At 35.3% G+C, this 22,215-nt stretch overlaps 1 protein-coding gene across 1 annotated transcript in view; it reads right to left on the reverse strand.

Moving 5' to 3' along the window:
* Positions 1 to 1,088: 1,088 nt before the first annotated feature.
* Positions 1,089 to 22,215, reverse strand: part of LOC115227657 (bridging integrator 3-like) — a 38,119-nt gene continuing 16,992 nt past the window's right edge. Inside the window, exons 4-11 of the mRNA XM_036500761.1 lie at positions 19,109 to 19,149; positions 17,000 to 17,061; positions 14,651 to 14,787; positions 10,478 to 10,518; positions 9,209 to 9,269; positions 7,436 to 7,516; positions 2,551 to 2,685; positions 1,089 to 1,282 (exon numbers count right to left, since the gene is read on the reverse strand). Coding sequence (XP_036356654.1) covers positions 1,142 to 1,282; positions 2,551 to 2,685; positions 7,436 to 7,516; positions 9,209 to 9,269; positions 10,478 to 10,518; positions 14,651 to 14,787; positions 17,000 to 17,061; positions 19,109 to 19,149 — 699 coding nt within the window. The 3' untranslated portion in view covers positions 1,089 to 1,141. The remainder of the gene's footprint in view (positions 1,283 to 2,550; positions 2,686 to 7,435; positions 7,517 to 9,208; positions 9,270 to 10,477; positions 10,519 to 14,650; positions 14,788 to 16,999; positions 17,062 to 19,108; positions 19,150 to 22,215) is intronic.

Genomic DNA, 22,215 nt, shown 5'->3' on the forward strand with positions numbered 1-22,215 from the left:
GATGCTCCAGAAAATTCAGGGATATGATTCCAAAATCAAATACCGCCCAGGGCATGCCATGACATTGACTGACAATCTCTTTCACCTCTCAATCTGTGAAGACAATGAAAACATTGAGAGTGGATGGGATCGAATTGACTATGGGAGAAACCCACCAATCTGAATTTGACCTTGTCAATTTTTCCATCAACAAACATTACCAATTGCATGAGTTCACCAGCAGAGATTCTACTTTGGTTATACTGATGGAAACAATCACCTATGGGTGGGGAGACAACATCAATAACAATTAAGCTCAATTATTGTATGATGAGTTTAATGTATCAAAGAAGAAAAATAAAACAAAAAATAACTCAAATCTGTCCATTTACAATTGCCTTTTAATTTGACTTCTGTAATTTGTTTAATTTAAAATTGTTTGGGATCTTAGGAGTATGAGTATTGGATCAACCTAAAACACCCAGTGGTTCAAAAAGGCTGAAGGCAGTATAGTACTATAGTAATAAAAGATTTAGTTCTGAATCCTTAAAAAAGTAAGACCTGCAACATGTGTTGCAATTACTACAAGATAAATCCATCGCTGATATAATGATGGTCTTCAGATCATGTCAGCATTTTATTTTTCTCATCAATGAATACATATTTTACAATCTTGGAACCTGCATTTCGCAATCTGGGACATTCATCTCATAATCTAGCAAATGCACAACAATCTGAGATATACATCTCACAATCTAGGGCATGCGTTACAAGATCTGGCACATGTGATAAACAATCTGAGGCATTTATTTCTTATTTCTTTATTGCCCACAAGGGGACAAGCAAGGACAGACAAAGGGATTAAGTCGATTACATGATGCATTCATTTCTACAGTATCATATTTTACAGGATGAAAATTTCATGATAAAAGTAATGTGATGACATTTATGAAACAACAAATGTGTAGAACAATCTTTGTTATTGAGTCACTCCAATAGTTAGTAGTTTGCCAAATTTAAAGTAGTCCAATGTTTAAAATGGATTTCTTCAGTGGATTTCATATGAATAAACTTCATTCATTATATAAAAAGGTATTTGATTTTTTTTTCCCTCATATAAAATCTCTTTTTGATTTAATATTAATTAATATTAAGTAATTAATCAGCCAACTATGGCTAATGCCTTTATATCTGAAAGTTTCTGTTGTATTCTGTTGCCATATTCTTCACTAGTGTATGTCTCTGGGGCAAGATGGCCAGCTAACTCACTATAGATTTTGTAACATTCAGAGTTGTAGGCAGCCTGTAGAAAAAAAAGAAAAAAAAAAAGAGTCAATGATTAAAACCTTCTTTATTGATTTCTTTAAGCAATGACAGATTTATCCTAATTAAATATCCCCAACCTCCTTTAACCTCAGTACTCACTTCTCCAACCAAATCACAACTAAGGAGACTATCTAAACATGACAGAGTAACCTCCACTTGACCATCGCTCTGTAGTCTTCTGTCTCAATAATCTCCATGAGAACACACCACTTACATTGATGCACATACATACACTGGCATATACACACATTAAGACACTTCCTACACACTTAAGGATCAACACTGAAACCAATGAGGGAGCTTCTATGCAGTCAATCAGCTTGCTAGAAACAGTGCTTAATATATTAAAAAAAAGGGAATGGTCATGGTTAGATTGCTTCTTTGATTGGAGGTCAGGTGGATGAGGACTGACATGATGCTGTAAAAAGAATCTACCTCAATGAATTCTGTCTGAGCCATGCAAGCATGGAAAAGTGGACATTAAAACAATGATGATGATGATTTTTCAATTGTTGGCATCATGGGTCAAATGAAACTTCCCTGAGACAGATTTTCTATGGCCAGATACTCTTTCTGTTACCAACCCATACCTATTTTCCAAGTAATACAAATTACAAATATATGCATAATATATATGCTTAACTGGTACCCATGCCATTGGCATATAAAAAGCACCCACTACACTGTTGGAATGGTTGGCGTTAAGAAGGACATCCAGCCATAGAAACCATGCCAAATCAGATTGGAACCTGGCATAGCCCTAGAGCTTACCAGTTTCAGTCAAACCATCCAACCCATGGAAAATGGACGTTAAATAATGATGATGATGATGGCTGTGTGGTTAAGACATTTGCTTCCCAATCATATAGTTCGGCACCTTAGGCAAGTGATTCATATAATAGCCTTGGATGATTAAAGCTTTGTGAGAGGGTGTAATAGGAGGAAATTGAAAGAAGCCCATTATGTATGTTTGTGTGTGTGTGCACGCGTGCATGTGCATGTATGTATGTTTGTTAGTCGTAAAGCATTATCACTGTCATACAATTACTTTTCTGTGAAAACATGTCTGACCATGGGGAAATATTACTTTGTTCAGAAACATGTGAGTGTTGTTGAGAGGAAGGGCATCCAGCACTAAAAAATAGTCTCAACATCTCTCATCTGACCCATTCAAGTATAGAAAAGCACAAACATGGGTACAAGTGTGTGTGTGTGTGTGTTAAAATCTCATAATATGAAACCAACCTGAGATTTGATTAATGCTTCAATACATGGTTGATAGTAACTAATTCGGTGATCATTTAGTTTAGGTATACCTTCCTTTAAGGCTGTGTGTAGTTTATTGAACTCTTCTTTGACTGGCATCAAGGATTTCTGGTGCTGATAGAATTTAACATAAAAAAAAGAACCCAAAAAAAAAACCAAAAAAAAACAGAATAATCACTTGTTTAAAAGACAAAGTATTGGGTCATCGCATAAATAATACAGTTTTTTGCAATTGCATGAACTAAAAGTCAGAGGTAGATGGGATCAACTACCTGCATCGACTTGCTATAAAAGCAGGTAGTAATTTTACTTTGTACTTATTCTTAGTGCAGGTTTTGAAGAGTGCAGTTCAATTTTAACAGTTATTTTTTTCAAAGCTATAATGAAAGTGAGAAAGGAGCATATTTGAAATGTTTTGCTCTATGAGTTCAATAAAGGCAACGATGCAATGGAAAGTGTGAGGAATATTAATGCAGTATATGGGGATCGGACAATAAGTGTAAACCAGTGTCAACGGTGGTTCCAGAAATTCCCAGCTGGAAACTACAGTCTAGAAGACAAGCCTTCTCCTGGAAGATCTGTAGAGCTTGACAATGGCGTCCTGTAAACCCTGGTGGAACAAAATCCCATTATAACTGTTGAAGAACTAGTGCAGAAGCTTGGATTTGGTCATCAACACCTGCGTGCCATTGGAAAAGTCAGAAAATTGGGTCAATGGGTTCATCACAAACTTTCCAAGTCTAATTGCACACAAAGAGTGAATGTGTGCTCTTTTCACGAATGTACCTTTTTTGGACCCTAATAGTAACTGCTGATGAGAAATAGGTTCTCTATAAAAATGTCAAGCACCAAAGACAGTGGGTAGGTAAAGGAGAAACAACGGCACCCCAAGTTAAAGAAGGCCTTCACCTATGTAAGGTAATGTTATCTGTTTGGTGGGATATGAAAGGTGTAGTGACGCCAGGTTTTAGATGCCATGTGCAATGTTTGGTGTCTTCCGGTAGGCCTGCCAGAAGTCCCCTTATGCGCATGCACAGTAATCAGCAGCAGTTAGCTTTTCTCGCTATTCGATCTCTTGGCTCTTGGCGGTCGACAAATTAAGATATGACTCGGCAAGGCTCCGAGCGGAGGTGAACCAGACGTGGTGGGTGGTGAAGACTGTTTCAACCATGGAGATTTAATCCAACTCTGCTGTTTCCTATCCCTGGTTTTCACGCTTCTGATGTCCAGCGATGAAATATCTCCTTCGGTGAAAAAATAAACTATCATTGTTATTTGTTCAGAGATTCATGTTCCTGCCATTTCATTCCTTTCTACAACATTGTAGGGAAATGTGTGAAGCACCCAACAAGTGCAGATATCACACATAGATAGATAACAATCCTACAAAGGTTTAGTCCACTTTGAACTTTTAAACCCAAACCAAACGATAACAAAGGAGATCTATCATAAGCAGCTTGAGCGGCTTAAGTCAGCGTTAGAAGAAAAATGACAATTTTTGGTTTCAAGACAAAAGGTGTTCTTCCATCAGAATAATGCTTGGCCACATACAGAAGGATGACTTTTCAAAGGCTGGAGCAGTTTGAAATGATGCTTCACCTACCATATTTGCCAGACATTGCCCTGTCTGATTATCATTTATTCTGTAGTCTTCAAAATTATTTGGATAGGAAAAATATGAATTCTGTAGATGAGGTCTACTGGAAGAGTATTTTTCATCACGGACAAGTAAATTTTGGAAGAGGGTCTTGCAAGTCAACCAGATAGATGGAAGAGCATTGTAGAAAATGAAGGAGTTTATTTTAGATTAAAAAAGAACTTTGTTTATCTTAATTTTGAAAAATAAAAGAAGCATAAAAATCGCATTATTTACAGGATGACCCAGTATATACAGAGTGTATAAAGATAAAAAAGAAATTGGTATAGTAGCGTACACTTGAGTGAAATTCCTCTCCTTTCTATTATATATACATACATACGAACATAGTAGATAACAGCAAGCCTTTGGCTGCATTTTGGACCCTGTTGTGTCCACTACTCTGATTGGTTGGTATTGGTGCAATTCATCTCTTGCTCTTTCACGTGTCAATATGCAAACCAACCAATCACAGCCTTCAAATAAGATCACATGTGACAGCCTGTTTTCTACCTCAGCTGAGCCTACAACTCCTTGTAAAAAACCTCACTTTTTTTGTCTCGATGTCATCTGGTTCCAGACCTTTTAAGGTTTAGCCACTGACCACACAAGACACCACCAGTTCCAGTGACAACACAACAGCAGCCACGTGGAGACTCATCAACTTCATCCAACAGCATTCAGTGACCTCCATCCCCATCACCACCATTTGTCCTAACGTCAACATCTCTCTAAGTACACACCCAAGTTACAACACTGCACTGTTCATGAACTGCTTCACCATGGATCAACAGTGAATGTACATCTTGTGAGAACTCTTGTACCAAGTGAGCTTGGCAGCAGCACCACAGCCACAACTTCATGTACGACATGTACCACAACCAGCTCTGCATCATTGCCGCAACTTATTGATACAGTATTTCAACTATCATGTACAATTGACTACAAACTGGTGTTTATCATCCTTGTGTCTATGAACTTAGTCCTCACTTCAATGGCTATAGACTCTTTCACTGTCTCTTCTTCATTGCCATCCTTGTATGTTCTTAACGTGCATACATCTAAGCCTACATACACATGCATACATCTTATTCTTATGATGGCCTGTCTATTATTCTGTATATATGACGCATATATGATTACACATGTTAACATACCAATAAATCTTCCCTTAAACATACTACCCGGTTGTGTCTCTTATTTACCTCTGGCACATATATGCATTGTTCTATTTATATTTATTGTACCAACTGTGTGATGTACTGAGGAGCCATTCTCATCACCTCACTTCATATGGACGTCACAAATCGGCGACCCATTCCAGCTCCTTGAACTACGAAACAATTATAATGGGAGAATGAGATATTCCACAGGTATCTAAACCTTCTATTTCATTATAGTATCTTTGATTAAGGTACAATTGATGTTTGTTAACATCACTGATGAACACTAGCTTAAGACTAGTTGCCAGGTGATCTGGCTAGATATAGCACTTAAAAGGTCCTTGAAATCAGCTTCTGTCTTGCAAGAAGAAAAGACATACTCGATAATGTAGTGGTGGATAAACCATACATGAAAATAAGACAGAAAGCCTTTGAATCATATGTTTGCTTGATCACAGCTGTCAGGGACTAAACAAACAGCCCAAATGTAGATTTGAAATCTTTTACCTCTCCTGAGGTTCAGAGTCCAATGGCTTTCTAAACAATATCTTCTATCTTTTATCCATTTTCTTATGCTGACATGAGAATAATAGTTTTGAAAGTGTAGACTTTGTACACTATTGCATATATAGATAAATTCTCACAGCTATTCACCCACCAATGAAGTAGAGTGGAATCTGTTAGTTCAATAGGGAGACTAAAGTAAAGAGATATTCTTTCAACCATAGATCAGAGTGGAATCTGTTAGTTCAATAGGGAGACTAAAGTAAACAGATATCCTTTCAACCATAGATCAGAGTGGAATCTGTTAGTTCAACAGGGAAACAAAGGTAACAGTAAGAGAAACAGAAGGAAGCTATGTTAGATTCATATGCAGTTTATTAATTCTATGACAAATGGGCTCTTCAACCGAAAGTCTTATTTTTTGTAGGCATGGCAGTGTGATTAAGAAGCTTGTTCCCTAAATGTGTGGTCTCAGGTTCAGTATCATTGTGTGGTACAGGAGTCTTCTGCTACAACCTCAGGCCAACCAGAACCTTGTGAGTGAATTTAGTTGACAGAAACTGAAAGAAGCTCAGTGTGTGTGTGTGTGTGTGTGTGCATGTGAGCACACGCAAATGGATGTATGATTGCTACTGTTGAGTTTAGAGCTCCACGTAGATTATCATCATCCAGTCTTCTTCCAGTATAGTTTTTTAGTCATTGCTATATTTAATAGTATTATTATTAGCATGCCGGGCGAAATGCTTAGCGGTATTTCGTCTGCCGCTACGTTCTGAGTTCAAATTCCGCCGAGGTTGACTTTGCCTTTCATCCTTTTGGGGTCGATTAAATAAGTACCAGGTACGCACTGGGGTCGGTATAATCGACTTAATCCATTTGTCTGTCCTTGTTTGTCCCTTCTGTGTTTAGCCCCTTGTGGGTTGTAAAGAAATAAGTATTACTACTTATGATATACAGGGAACAAATATAGGATAAACTGTGATAAACACAAGTTTATACCATTTGTTCGTATGTTTTTAACAGTATTGAACATATGGGAGAAAATGCAGTTAGGGCTGAGAATATTTGAAACCACTGCTGAGTTGAGATACTTGCTGTATTTCAGATATATTGACTAGATCCTTCCTTCTGCTATCAGGTTAATGAATGACACATGGTGTTTTCCTTGATAAGTTATGTGTTTCATATGGAATTATCATGAGAGAATAGGAAGACAGTTTGCTGTTACCTTTCTTCAGATATTTTTTATAAAATACAAGCTACAAAGAAGTTGACCACACCTGCCTGGGCACTTGGAACAGGATGGTCCAGACCAAATACCACAAGGTATTTTGCTCAACACTAACAATTCAGTTAGTCTATCACTCTAGACAAGAACTTTATTTTATCAACTCTGGAAAGATGGAAAGCAAAATGAACATTGGTGTGACATGAACTCACAACATAAAGCATTGAAACAAGCTGCAAAGTATTTTCTTCAAGATTAACATTTTTGTCAATTACGTAAAGATTTGGTGGAGATTATAATAAAAACATTGCAAAGATAACAAGTGAACAATACCTGATTTAGCTTAACAATATTGTCTCCAGTACGTTCACGTTCTTGGTACTTTTTGACCTTAACTTCACATCTTTTGAATTCCTGAAGCAAACAGAATCATTAATCAGTGAAAATCATTGATAATGGGGTTTAGATATAAAGAACAAAGTTCACAGATGATTGGAGATTACTTCAACCAATGGCCTAGTGTAGCCACAGCCCTCTGGACAAAATTAGTGAAAATATAATCCTAATCTTGAATAGGCACAAGTATGATTGTGGTTGAAAAGTTTGCTTCCCAATCACATGGTTTTGGGTTCAGTCCAACTGTGTGGCACCATGGGTGAGTGTTTTCTATTATAGTACTGAGCTGACCAAAGCCTTGTGAGTGAATTTGGTTGATGGAAACTAAAATAAGCCCAATAATCATACAAAGTCAAGGCAAGGAGACAGTAACATAAACACATGCATATATATATATATATATGCATGTGACCTCGTGAAGACTACCTGCAATTTTTTTTCCTCTGTCCTCCCGTCTCGGGATCTTTCTTTCTCCTATGTTTCCGACGAAGAGCTCCGCTCGAAATGTCATACCCTCCTTCTTCCATTTTCCTGAGCGCCTAATAATAATAATACTGTAATTGTTCCACGTGTTGTTGTTTTTTCTGTTTTCCCGTTTGGATTAACCTATATATATATATATATATATATATATATATATATATGAAAGGCTTCTTTCAATTTCTTTCTATCAAATCTATTCACATTTGCCCAAGGTGTCATGCAAAGGGATTGAGCCTGAAACCATGTGTTTGGGAAGCAAACATTTTATCACACTGCCATGTCCACATCTATGAGTTGGTAAAAAATATACAGTGAAATTTGTGAGTTTTGCTAAGTTTATGAGGAAGGAAGAAGAAGAATCTGAAATCTAGAAACTGTCATTTGAAAAAATTTTTCATTTTCTTTCTCAGACAACGAGACAGTGTTGAAACATCAGATTCCTCTTTTTCCTAATTTAACCAAATTCCAGAAGCTATTGATGTTTTAATCAGTAAGACATTGATGTGATGTAACCAATTGGGGTTTAGGCTTCTAAATGTGAGACATTTTTGTGTTTTAAAAAGTTCCTTTATGATATATATTTTTCTCCAGATAAGTATTTAGAATCAGGGAGATTCTAAATAGAATAAAGCAGGAGTCGGTAACCAGGGTAAATTACTCTGTGGGGTATAAATGAAATTCTTGGTGGTAATGAGGACTCATTAGACATAAGTAAAATGATATGAAAAAACATGCGCCTTGTTAGGAAGGATATTTTTCTCCTGGCACGAGGAGGCAGTCAAAAAGTTGCTGCTTTTGCAACAATCTTGTTGCAAACAAGGATTTTACACTCTAAAGAACATAAAAACAAAGCAGAATAATTAACTGGACCCCAAAGACTATAACCAAACTACTCTGGCATCAAAATAACCCAATTTTGATGTAGTTGTAACAAAAATATAATATCATTTCTCCAAAACATGAAGTGAAACAGTCTCCAGAAAAATCCTTGTTTCACAATGAGGATATTAATTAATTCTATTGCATTTGTTTTATACTTTTCATATTTATAATTGAATTCTCCAAATAAATAGATTCAAAAAACCTTTTGAATTCAAAGACTATGATTTTCTTCCTTCCAAATTAAGTGGGTAATGTCGGCGTAAATATATTTTGGGGTAATTGGTTAAAAAAGTTCCCTGACCCCTGGAATAAAGCATAAAAAGATAGGTAAATAACAGTACAAACCCCGAAAGATTGTTCCCACTTTTTCTTAGTCTCATGAATACAGGGGAATATATTACTAAACCTGTAGTGACAAGAAACAGTATTATTAATATTACGGAAGCAACAAAATTTTAATGTGACGTATTTTTCAATAAAATGAATTCATTTTAATGTTGAATATAAGTAAAAACTTGACATCTCACTTCTGAAATTTTATAGAAAAAAATAAATGAAAAATGTTCAAGAAAAACAAAAACAAAATAAAGCACACTGTTTAAATGATTACTTTTCAAAACATGATTTTTCTATCATTTAACCACTGAATCATTTAGTGCATGTGGAACTTGTTTTTGTTAGTTGGAAAAGTACAACAAGCTCAGTGGTTGAACTTATGTTGTTCAGAATCTTAACTTCTAAGTAGTGATCTTCATAGTATAAAACAGGGGTTGTCAATCTTTCATTATTGTGACTCATTTCAGTAAATAATTCTGTAATCATTTTAAAATATTTAAATGAAAAAAATATATATATAATTTTTCCAAAAATTGAATAAACTTATTTAATATCTTTGTTGAGGAAATATTTTTGATTCCATTTGCAGTCAATGTTGTGTTGGTTTGTTAATAATAAATTACCGAACATTTAATGTTTTATAAAATATTTCAAAAGCAAAATCAAATGATTTAAAATATTTATGAAATATTTCAAAAAACTTTGCAACATATTCAGGGTTATATTGTAACCCACAAGTTGAGACTTATTACTGTATAAGAAACAGCAATGCATCTTACAAGAGGAAATAGTTTTCATTCAACCACCTTCAGTAAAATCAGGTGAATTTGGCATTACTAACATGTATTAAGTTTGATATCTCCAGAGTTCTTAACACAAATATCAGTAAGATTTTATTATAGTTGATACGATCAACTACAAAATTCTCTATCTAAGCAAAAGAAGTTTATATTCTTAGCACGAAAAGCATCCCCAAAATACATCAACTTTACAAGATATCAATAAAGTAGTGATAAGGAAAGCGTCTGTATATACTTGCAGAGAAGCTACTGTATAATTTTTTGACTAAAAAAAACACCAGCATGAAAAACTGTACTCATCTACCAAAGCTGGCCTTGTGACCTGAAATGCACAGTACACATTAATACACACACACACACCTTTTATGTATGTAGCCTTGTGCCAATATTAAAATACAACATCAACAGAAACAAATATTAACAAATGCCAGGAACATCAGATTTACAATAATAGACAAGTTGAAGAAAATGCATTTACTTTTCAATGGGTTCCACCAGCATCTTTTGGATGTTGGAATTCTATCAGAATGTAAAAAAAAAAGAAAGTATTTTACAAAAGAAAAAAAAAATGATACAAGTTGAAATATTCAAGTCCATATTTTTTCAAATGCATTATTTATTGAATGGCATGATTTAACAAATGTGGTTGCATAAAGATACAAATTCACTCTCTAAACAGAAGCAATCAATGCTTTCTCTCTTTTGCTCTTTCTGTCATATATAATCTACTAACGTTTCACTCTCTAATAAAAGGTTCTGTCCCAAAGTGCCAACCTCACTTCTTGACAGTAAACTAACTACTGACTACAAGCAAGGATTTGTGGTTAAGAAGAACAATTTGTAACTACATGGTTCTGAGTTCGATTACACTGCATAGCAAATTAGTTGCTTCCTAATCGCATGGTTTTCGATTCAGTCTCACTAGAGGGCATCTTGAGTAAGTGTCTTCGATAAACTTGGGTCACCAAAGCTTTGTGAATGGATCTACTAGACAGAAACTGAAAGGAGCTTGCCCCTCCCCTCTCTGTCTCTCTCTCACATACACGTGGAATAGAAAGGACAAGAGGGGACATAAGCACTATTAACCACTGGTTCACTTCCTCATCTATGGTCACAACAGAGTTACAGTTTACCACTGTAAGTAGCAGGAGTACAGAGAGTATTGTGTAACTGTGCTGTACTTAATTGTTAAAATTCAACCAGAGAAATGGGACAGACAAAAACCCTATCCCCATGTAAAACTCTTAACAATACTTTAAATTGTACTAAGTAACAACAAACTTATGATTAAAAAATGAAAAGAAAAAATTCCCAACAATTTCTTTACAGAGATCATAAAAACAATTGTAGTAGGACTTTACAGTTCTGAATTACATTTCCTGTGGCTGTATGAGTAACAAGGTTTTGAAAATACAGATATTTTATGAAATACTAAGGTTAGTCATTTTATATCTGGATATAACTACTTTGAATATCAACCATACAATCATGAAGCGTAACTTATTTTTATGTTTTCTTCAAGGAATTATTTAAGTTAAACAGGAGTGACATTTCTTATAGTCAGCTTTGGTACACCCAAATTTAGGAAGTGAGATGACTGCTAGTAAAAGTAGAAATAATTTTTTTTACTAAAAGTACAAGGCCTGAACTTTTTTTAGGGAAGGGGTTAGTTGATTACCTTGACCCCAGAGTTCTACGGATACTTAATTCATCAACCCTAAAGCAAATGTAAATAAAGACAATGGTTTTAGTTTTTGTGACTGAAGAATCTTAGATATTTTTTAATGTCATCTAGAGTAAAAGATATTTACGATTTGAAAAGTTGTTCAAGGTTGAAGTAATTTTTAATGCTGAAGGAAAAATCTAATCTTGGATGTAGTTTAGAAGAATGGGGCATTGTCTATAGAGATGAATAATAATTTGAATTGGTCATTGATAAAGAACTCAGCATAATGGCTTCATTTCCTTGACATATCAAATATGTACCTCTAAATACAGGAGTCTGTTTGAGAAAATCCTCAGCACCTTAATATACTAAAAAAAAAATTATCCTCACTGATATCCAAACAGAGAAGGCTTGTATTAGTTTTGTTTTGGGATTTGGTTTGCAAGATCCTTTAGAAAAATAAAAAAGACATAAGCGGAAATTTTACCCGTGAGTGTGTTAAATTATAAGGCACTAAAAGAGAATGACTCTCCCCAGACACAACAGAATTTGTATTAATTGTTCTAGTTAAAATCATTTTCTCATGTTCTTTAATCTCAAACAAGTTTCATTTTTATTCATCATAATTATTCAAATATTAATTAACTAGCAAAATTGCCCGGCGTTGCTCGGGGCTGAATTGCTTGAAAGTACTGTTAATGATTGCACTGAATTATGATGATTATTCAGGCAAATATTGATATAAGTTTACGGTGGGAGATAAGGACTTAACGATCAAACGTGTGCCATTGCATTGTTTTGGGGGAACCAAATTTCTGATGAGCATTATAGGGGCACCAACTTTAAGTTTGAGAAAGTGTGGTGGTAGTCCGGGGTGCTCAAAGGAATTGAGTACCTCTATTGGATAGTTGATGACGTCCTCTGGGTCAGGAGTTGTATCGATAGACTGATATACATAGACTTCCCCAGGAATGAGTTTTAGCATTTCATCATTAATATGGTGAACAGTTTTATTCCTCGGGGCCAGTATAGCCTTTTTGCCAATCCAATCTATATTCTGATAATTAGCTTGTAGATCTGGGAACACTGCATCTCTGAGATCAGAAGGCATCTTAACAATGGTACAAATGGAATCGATGGCAATATTACCATTTTCATCCCCTGGTATTTTTCCTTCACCAAGTGCAATGAGGGTGTGAGGAAATGCTGCTGATGTGATATTACGTCGCATATGAGCATGTATATTGGTGTGAAGTTTGAGAGTTACTTCCGTTTATTAAAAAAAATATGCATTAAAATGGAAAAAAATGATGGTAAATTATTTGTAAAATCATAGACTCATCGTAGACGCGCGCTAATACCCAGAAGGGCTCGATATGAATCACGACTATAAGATACCCGGTTTTGGTTAAACTGCATCGCAAAATGTGGGAGTAGTTAGGAATCTAAATCGGAGTAGACAGACACACAACCTTTCTTTTATATATAAATATTTTCGTCCTAAAAAACTTTGTATGGATTGAATGGTTACCTCTATGGAAATATATACACGCACATTATACATACATGTGTGTATAGATGAATATATAAATACATTTAAATATCTATATACACTTTTGGGCGATCTTTCTGTTTATTAGAGATAACTTTAGATCTTATTTTCGTCCTAAAAAACTTTGTATGGAGTGAATGGTTACCTCTATGGAAATATATACACACACGTTATACATACATGTGTGCATAGATGAATATATAAATACATTTATATATCTATATACACTTTTGGGCGATCTTTGTGCTACTTAGAGATAACTTTAGATCTTATTTTCGTCCTAAAAAACTTTGTGCGGAGTGAATGGTTACGTGTATGGAAATATATACACACACATTATACATACATCTGTGTATAGATGAATATATAAATACATTTAAATATCTATATACACTTTTGGGCGATCTTTCTGTTTATTAGAGATAACTTTAGATCTTATTTTCGTCCTAAAAAACTTTGTATGGAGTGAATGGTTACCTCTATGGAAATATATACACACACGTTATACATACATGTGTGCATAGATGAATATATAAATACATTTATATATCTATATACACTTTTGGGCGATCTTTGTGCTACTTAGAGATAACTTTAGATCTTATTTTCGTCCTAAAAAACTTTGTGCGGAGTGAATGGTTACGTGTATGGAAATATATACACACACATTATACATACATCTGTGTATAGATGAATATATAAATACATTTAAATATCTATATACACTTTTGGGCGATCTTTCTGCTACTTGTATATACTTTAGATCTTATATTCGTCCTAAAAAACTTTGTATGGAGTGAAAGGTTACCTCTATGGAAATATATACACACACATTATACATACATCTGTGTATAGATGAATATATAAATACATTTAAATATCTATATACACTTTTGGGCGATCTTTCTGCTACTTGGATATAGGTCTTATATTCGTCCTAAAAAACTTTCCTGTCACACACTCACGCACACGCACACACACACACACACACACACGCACCCTCACACACACACGCACACACACACACACACACACACACTCACACACACACGCACACACACACGTTAGCTTACAATTTTATTTATATATTTGCGTGTCTATGTGTGTAAAGAGGAAGTGGCAGAATGAAAGAGTCACTCACTACAAAAAGTGAATTACTTTCACTTTATTCGTTGCACACTGTGTGCGTGCGTGTGCGTGTGGTGTAGGCCACACTAAGAGAAGCATTTGACTTAGACACCACAATGTGAGTTTTCTCTAAATTTTGCTTAATTGGGGTTGAAATTTTAAAAACTGGACCTGGCACGACCCGATGCATTCTACTCTTAAAAATGCTAGGTAAATTGTAATTGAAGAAATCCTATATTGTAGATTTCTATAAGATACAAAGGGTGGCAGATAAAATCTGCCTTTTATAATAAGAGATTACTTACCATTTCTTGCATATGAGGGTTCAACTTGACAATTGAATTATCCCACTCTTCACAGTGATGCTTTAATTCTGATTCTGACTTACATAATGCACTGGCCATTAAATCTTGTGTGATTCTCTGTTCACATTTACTTAGATCTGTGAAACAGAAACATATTGTAAGTCTTGAAAAAAAAAAGAATTAGTTTAATAAGGTTACATTAATAAGAAAGTTGCATGGAAAAGAAGCTACATTATTCTTGATGATAGTGGTAATGATTTCTCTGGTCTCAAATTACAGAGCAGGATATAACAAGGATACTGACCCAGATATTTGATTAGTACTTATTCAGGAAGGACAAAAGGCAAAGCTGACCCTTGTAGCATTTGAATTTAGAACGTAAAGAACAGTAACTCCATACTGTAAACAATCGTGTTTGCCAGCCGAACCATTTCACCTGTTAGCCATTCTTCATCCATTAATATTCTCTCTATTCACACATTACACTGATTCATTCCCATTGCCACTGGACCCAATTATCTCTCTCATTCATTGCTCCTGCCCCTTGTTCTCTCCCTGTCAACTGTATCATCATTACTGCTCTGCAATTCTTTCCCCACCCTCCATTCTCTTCTGCATTCCTCTATCTTCCCCAACTCATACATCATTTGTCATGCACCACCACTTGTCTATCGTGCCCTACATCTATCCTTCAACTATATACAATCTTTACAGTTGTTGTCCATCTCCCCTCCTATCTCATTCCTCCAGCCCTTGATCTATCATGCACTCTGGCAAATTCACACTCACACTCCTAGTTCATCTGTCCTCACTCACTTTAACTTACCTCATACCGTGATGTTCTACATGGATACCTCATCACCAATGTTTATCTCTTTGCAGAATGCTTACTGATCATTCTCACCTTCTCTTCTAAATATGAGTAGCCACGTAGCTACTCCACAACAAGGAACTGCTCTGTCCACCACCACCTCCTCTCATACTTTAACCCTTCAACCCTTAGCATAAAGTTGAACCCCACCATTTGGGGTTCATAGTTTTGCATGCTACATGGTAACCTCACTAGTCCTGGTGGCGTGAGAAAAGATCTCAGTACAAACTGTAAAGTGGTTGGTATTAAGAAGGGCATCCAGCCATAGAAACCACACCAGAGCAGACAGTAGAGCTCAGAGCAGTCCTTGGACCAATCAGATCCTGTCAAACTATCCAGTCTCTGCCAGCATGTAACATGGACATTAAATGATGATGATTATGTTCATTCAGCCAATTCACTGCCATAAAATATACATACACACAACCATATACGCATTATATATACATCAATATATGCATACATATATACATACATGGATCGCCATGTTAATTCGTTAGTTACTGCACGCATTTTTTTCTCTCCTTCTTTCTGTGTTTTTTTTCTCTGTGTATCTTTCTGTTGAAGAGCGTAGGCTCAAAACGTTAAAGACTTGTTTTATTTATATTTCCTGAGCGCCATACTAATACAATTGTTTGTTTGTTTTCCACCTGCCTTCGTCTTTTGTCTATTTTCATAAAGCTTCCCGTTATATATATATATATACATTTATGTATATATATCCATCTATGTTATATATATATATATATATATATATATATATATATATATATATCTGTGTGCCTGTGTGTCACTGAAGGCATTCATACATACATATCCTTTCTCTCTCTCTCTCTCTCTCTTGTTCTCTGTCAATCACTCACACATTCACTCACTGCAAAATGTGAATAAAAAAATTTCAGTTATCTCTCTCTCTCTCTCTTTCACATACTCACACACCAGCACCATTGCTCTCTCTCTCTCTCTCTCTCTCTCTCTCTGTTGCTTCACACACACTAACAAAAGAACTTCACATTCACACCATACTTTCTGTTTCACACACCCCATCAATCAATCAATCAAACATGCATGCATGCACGCAAGCACGCATGTGCATGGCACACCAACTTCAAAAGAACTTCCCTGATCCAATCGTGCATTCTCTGTCACTTTCGCTTTTATGATAACTTCAAAAGATCCCCTTTCCCCCCACCCTACATGTGTAAAAAACTAATAAAAAATTTATGGAAAGCGACAATCTTCTTCAGAAGCAAACAAATACACATGCTTTAAGAAGTGATATACATTGTGCTCATATCGAAATATCACCCTGGTGATAATAGATACTATACCACTACCTGCCTAACAAACTATAAACATCTGGGTAAATAATTAACATAATAGAATATAATTCTAAACTGTCCTAAAAATTCATCAACTTAACTATTTCTAATTTTAGATGCAGGGCATAAATGTAAAATGCTGTTATAAATACTCACTTAAAGCTGTCTCTGAGTACTTTTTAGAAGCCTCTTCAAGTTTCCGAGATATCTCCTCGAGCCTGAAATGAAAATAAAAAAAAGAAAGAAATAAGAGATGTTTATTTTATTTTTAAGGAGAAAGATTCAAAAGACTGAACAAAAAGTAAAAATGTTAACAATGACATGGATTTTTTCTCTTTTTAATCTTACATCATGGATAAGTTATAGGATGTAAATTTTCATGGGAGAACTTACGAATCTCACTTATGTAGAGATTACAGCTTAGCAATTAGTCGATGCAAGTGCCCTCTGACTGGCTCCTATGCCGGTGGCACATAAAATGCACCCACTACACTCTCCGAGTGGTTGGCATTAGGAAGGGCATCCAGCTGTAGAAACATTGCCAGATCAGATTGGAGCCTGGTGCAGCCTACAGTCTTACCAGACCTCAGTCAAACCATCCAACCCATGTCAATATGGAAAGTGGATGTTAAACGATGATGATGATGATGAAATATAAGTAAATTATAAAAATAATTACAAAAATATATAGTCCAGTAGTGTGTCTACTTTGTGGATTTTTACCTATTGTATTGGGTTTTGGAGCATAACACCCGTGATAGTCGAGGGATTACTGTATACACACAGGTGCAAGCATAGCTGTGTGGTAAGAAATTTACTTCCCTATCACATGGTTTCAGGTTGAGTTCTACTGTGTGGTACCTTGGACAAGTGTCTTCTACTATAGACCTGGACTGACCAAAGCCTGGTGAATGGATTTTATAGACAGAAACTGAGACGATGCCCATCACACACACACGCCATCACCATCATCATCATCATTTAACGTCTGCTTTCCATGCTGGCATGGGCTGGATGGTTTGACTAATAACTGGTAAGCTGCACCAGGTTCTGATCTGATTTGGATGGGTGCTCTTCCTAATGCCAACCACTCTGAGAGTGTAGTGGGTGTTTTTTTACATGCCACTGGCACCATTGACTTGATACTAGCATCAGCCATGACCACGGTCTCGCTTAGCTTGACAGGTCTACACAAGCATGATACATCACTGAAGGTCTTGGTCATTTGTCACTACCTCCGCGAGGTCCAACGCTTAAACAGTGCATTTTATGTGCCACCGCACACACACACATATATGTACACACGTGTGTGTGTGTGTGTGTGTGTGTGTGTTACAGTCTCCTTGCCTTGACATTGCATGATAGTTCTAAGCAAGTGTGCCTGTCATGCAAGTGGTGCACTTCATTTCCAATCTTCCTTCAAAACATGACTACTTATAAGGAAATTATACTTTACTTGAAAACAGGTTGGGTTTGGTTGGAAGAGCATTTGGCTATAGAAAATCTACCTCAATGAATTCTGATATTTTTATAAAGTGTCAAAAATGTCCTAACTATAAAGTGTGTCTTATCAATTGTAGCATCTTAGGAGTTGGGAATTTATGGTAATTAAAAGAAACTGGTGGTGGTGGTGGTAGTGGTTACTAATTGTATGTGGATCACACTTTCTCTAAATAGAATTGCTGTATAGCAAACTTTTTCTCATGTCGTTTGAGAAACAATTCTGTGAGATGAATTATAATAGGCAAGCATCAAATGGGTCAACCAATCACATCTGATGAAGGTTATCTAAAAGTTCAACAATTTATTATATCAAATACCTGTTGATGTCATACAATTTACACAGCTGAGTGTGACTGACCAATATTTTAAACAAACTATGCTGCTACCAATTTAAGTTTCATTTAAAACTTTCATTACCTTTTTGGTAATTAATTGGCAAACATACATCCAACTCACTCTTGAACCTATGAGAAAGCTTCTACATGGTCATTTGACCAGCTAGAAATAATAGCCAAACATCTTTTAAATTGCAATATATGCTTTCCTTTAAGGTTATGCAGCCCTAGATTCACTGTGCCTGAAACAAAAAATAGGATGGCCAAAGCTGGAATGGCTTTGATCATTTCCAACAAGACAGTATAACACAGAAAATGCAAGTTGGGAAGCTCAACCTTGCATTGACACAACCCAGATTTTCACTATAGACTTGAAAATAAGACCAAGGCCAATCCTAAACAACAACACCAACAACAATTAACTCACTTTGCAAGCTTCTTGCCTTCCTTTTCAAATTCCTCTGTTTCCTGAAAAAAATGTAAAACATTTGACTTATTTGTAACTGAGAGATAATCAGAAATCTGAACAAAAAAGAAAATGCTACATGCACACACACACTATCTTGAAACAATATCCAACTTCATTAAATAATGATTTCTCACATATTAGCAGAGGGCCAGAAATTTATGAGGAGGAGAAAGTTGACTAAATAGGCCATATCACATCACTGGTATGCAATTTATTAAACCCTGTGTGGAATAAAAGGCAAAACTAGCTTTAGTAGAAGTTGAGCTTGCTGTATAGATAGATAAAACAAAATAATACTTTATGGTATTTATTCTAATTCAAAATATTTTTGTTTGTAAACTAGAAATAATTTCCTATATATCCAAAACTTTAACTTGGAAATACAGCAAACTTTCCATTAAAAGACTGAGAATTTAGATGGGACATGTTACAATTTTTGGTCTTTTTAACTTACTGCATCTTGTTTTCCATAATATATATCTCACCACGGTTTGGGGTAACTCAGTTAAAAAGATGGAAGAAATGCGTTTAAAAATGGATGCAACTTGGCACCTATTTTCAGTTAAACATCATGCTTAAGAAAACGGTGCTATCAAGGTTTCCTTTCACAATTTTTTTTTATTGGCTTGAATGTCTGACCAAAGAAACTTGAGATTAGAGACCAGACTCAAATGCCTGCTATGGAGTGTATACAGCTAAAACCTCATGTGGGACAGACAATGGTGCTAAACTGGGCAACAGATTAACCCTGCCTTTACAGTAACCTCATGCTTTAAAGCAGGTATGCAGGCACTGTCCCAGGAATTTTTCTAAAGCAATGCACAAGGTCAGAAGGGAATACAATTCCAAAAGTAAAGAGCATAATAACATTATGTAGAAGGTGCACTTCTTTTCTTGAGAGGAGGTGGGGACACGTGCACCTCAGCACTCCCCACCACCTTGGGCTTGCCCCGGGGTATAGGCGACCTTCTTCAAGCAGTGAGCCAACATGAGACATGGCTTATCATGAAGCAGACTGCACAACTAAAAAATATTCAAGGTAATTTTGTTAGGCACACTATATGGCTGCAGTTTGCCCATAAATCCTTAAAGGATAGCACATTTGACTTTATCCAATACTTAATTTTTTACAGATACTCATGAATTATTGAAGGAGGACAAATTTCCAATTATTAATCAACCATTTATGATTTTGAGGCAGACAAAGTAATGTAACTTACCAAGGAAGACTACAAATGTTTGGCACAATGCTTGAAGTTTTAACATTGCAGTCTGAGCCTTATAACATAACCTTACATACATTGTACCTTTGGCTATAATATCTAGTGGAATAACTGTCTTTCTTGTTTGTTTAATGAGGTTAACTTGATAAAACTGACCCTCTAAGTCAGGGTTTCCCAGACATTTTGACGTTCATGGAACTCTTGATCCTTTATTAACCCCAGACATGTACAAAAAAAATATTTATAATTATAAAGACAGTAATACTGAGAGAAAAAACAACTTTATAATTATAAAGGGTAACATTAGACACATTCAAATAAATAAACAATTTTTTTTAATTAATTAGCTGGCATAATTAATGGAATAGATTTGCTTGATGTGTATAAGCAAGGCCACTTGTATTTGGTTGGAAATTAATTAATTTTAGTCATAAATCACCTCACTCTTCTAAGTTTAATCAGTTTCATTGCTTTGTTAAAACAACTCTATTTGTGTGGCTAAAACCAGTTTCAACATACATCAATAAGTTCATCTTATGAGATTCAGTGTCTGAATTCTCTATTTCCAAATCAACCCAGTTAAGTAGGTGTATTTTCTTGAGGCCTTAAAACATACTCTAAAGCATCTCCTTAATTTTTCAAGTTGTATTATATATACCTTGAAGTCACAAAATGAAATGTTTTCAAATTCCCTTCTTCCAATACAGAGAGCTTGAAAAAATACTTAAAACGTCTACATACCTATAGAGATTTAAGTAAGCCTACATTGATGAGGAAAAGCCTATTAGGATTTATTTAAATTTGAATGAAAGTAGTTTTCTTCCACTGCCACTGTTTCTGTACATCATTAAATTTTTAATAGAACAGATGCCTTTTACATGTTTTTAACTCATTACACAGGGATCATCTTACATTGGCAAGAATGTTCACAACTGAGTCATACAAATCAACAAACTCTTCCAAGCTATCACCTCTTGACAACCACTGCAAAAGTAATTGGTTTTAAGTTGCAACATTTTTTTCTCCCATATCAAATTACAAACAGCCATGAACTGACCTAATATACACTTTTGTAGACCATCAGTACTTTCTTGGCAACAAAAATAGTGTTTGTATGATACACAATGAAGAGTAGTAGGTACAGAGGTATTTTTACATTAGTAAATTAAGTATGAACATAAATTTTAAACGCTCTTTTGAAGATTGTATGCCTTAATATTAGCTCAGTCTACCATTGCCAAACCCAGAACTTTATTATTTACTTAAACAGGAAACCAAAACAAGGTCAAAATATTTGAGAATGTTACATGTTTACAACACTATAATATAGTGAAGTTGTTTATCAGGTAGTTAAAAAAAAAATCAGAGCTTATCTGTGACAATGTAAGTGAATCCACCTATGGGGAAACACATATTACATAAAAGGTTTCACTGTCTTTTGATTTCAGCTAACAAATTATTATAACTATGTTTTAAGAAACAACACAAAATATGCAATACAGATTAATCTATTATAAATTCTGACTGTCCATTTGGGAACCCTGTTTCTCAATCTATGTTTGCTCAATATGGACACATTATACCTTTTTGAAATCAGAATGATTCTGGGATTGAAAACCTGCCCTTCATTTGGTTCTTGAACATGCAGTATTGGGATCTGATTTAAAAGCATTTGAGTTGCTACTTCTAGCAGGTAAAGTTTGGCTGATTCACGTCATCCTGGTTGGTATTTGTCAGATGACATCAGAGATCAAGGGGGAGATAAATGACATTCACTTTGTTACTTTTATGTCGAGATAAGAACTTTGGGACAAATTGGCCAACAGTTGGAATTCAACTTGG

This window comes from Octopus sinensis, linkage group LG2, assembly GCF_006345805.1.
Source record: "Octopus sinensis linkage group LG2, ASM634580v1, whole genome shotgun sequence".
NCBI classification, from domain to species: domain Eukaryota; kingdom Metazoa; phylum Mollusca; class Cephalopoda; order Octopoda; family Octopodidae; genus Octopus; species Octopus sinensis.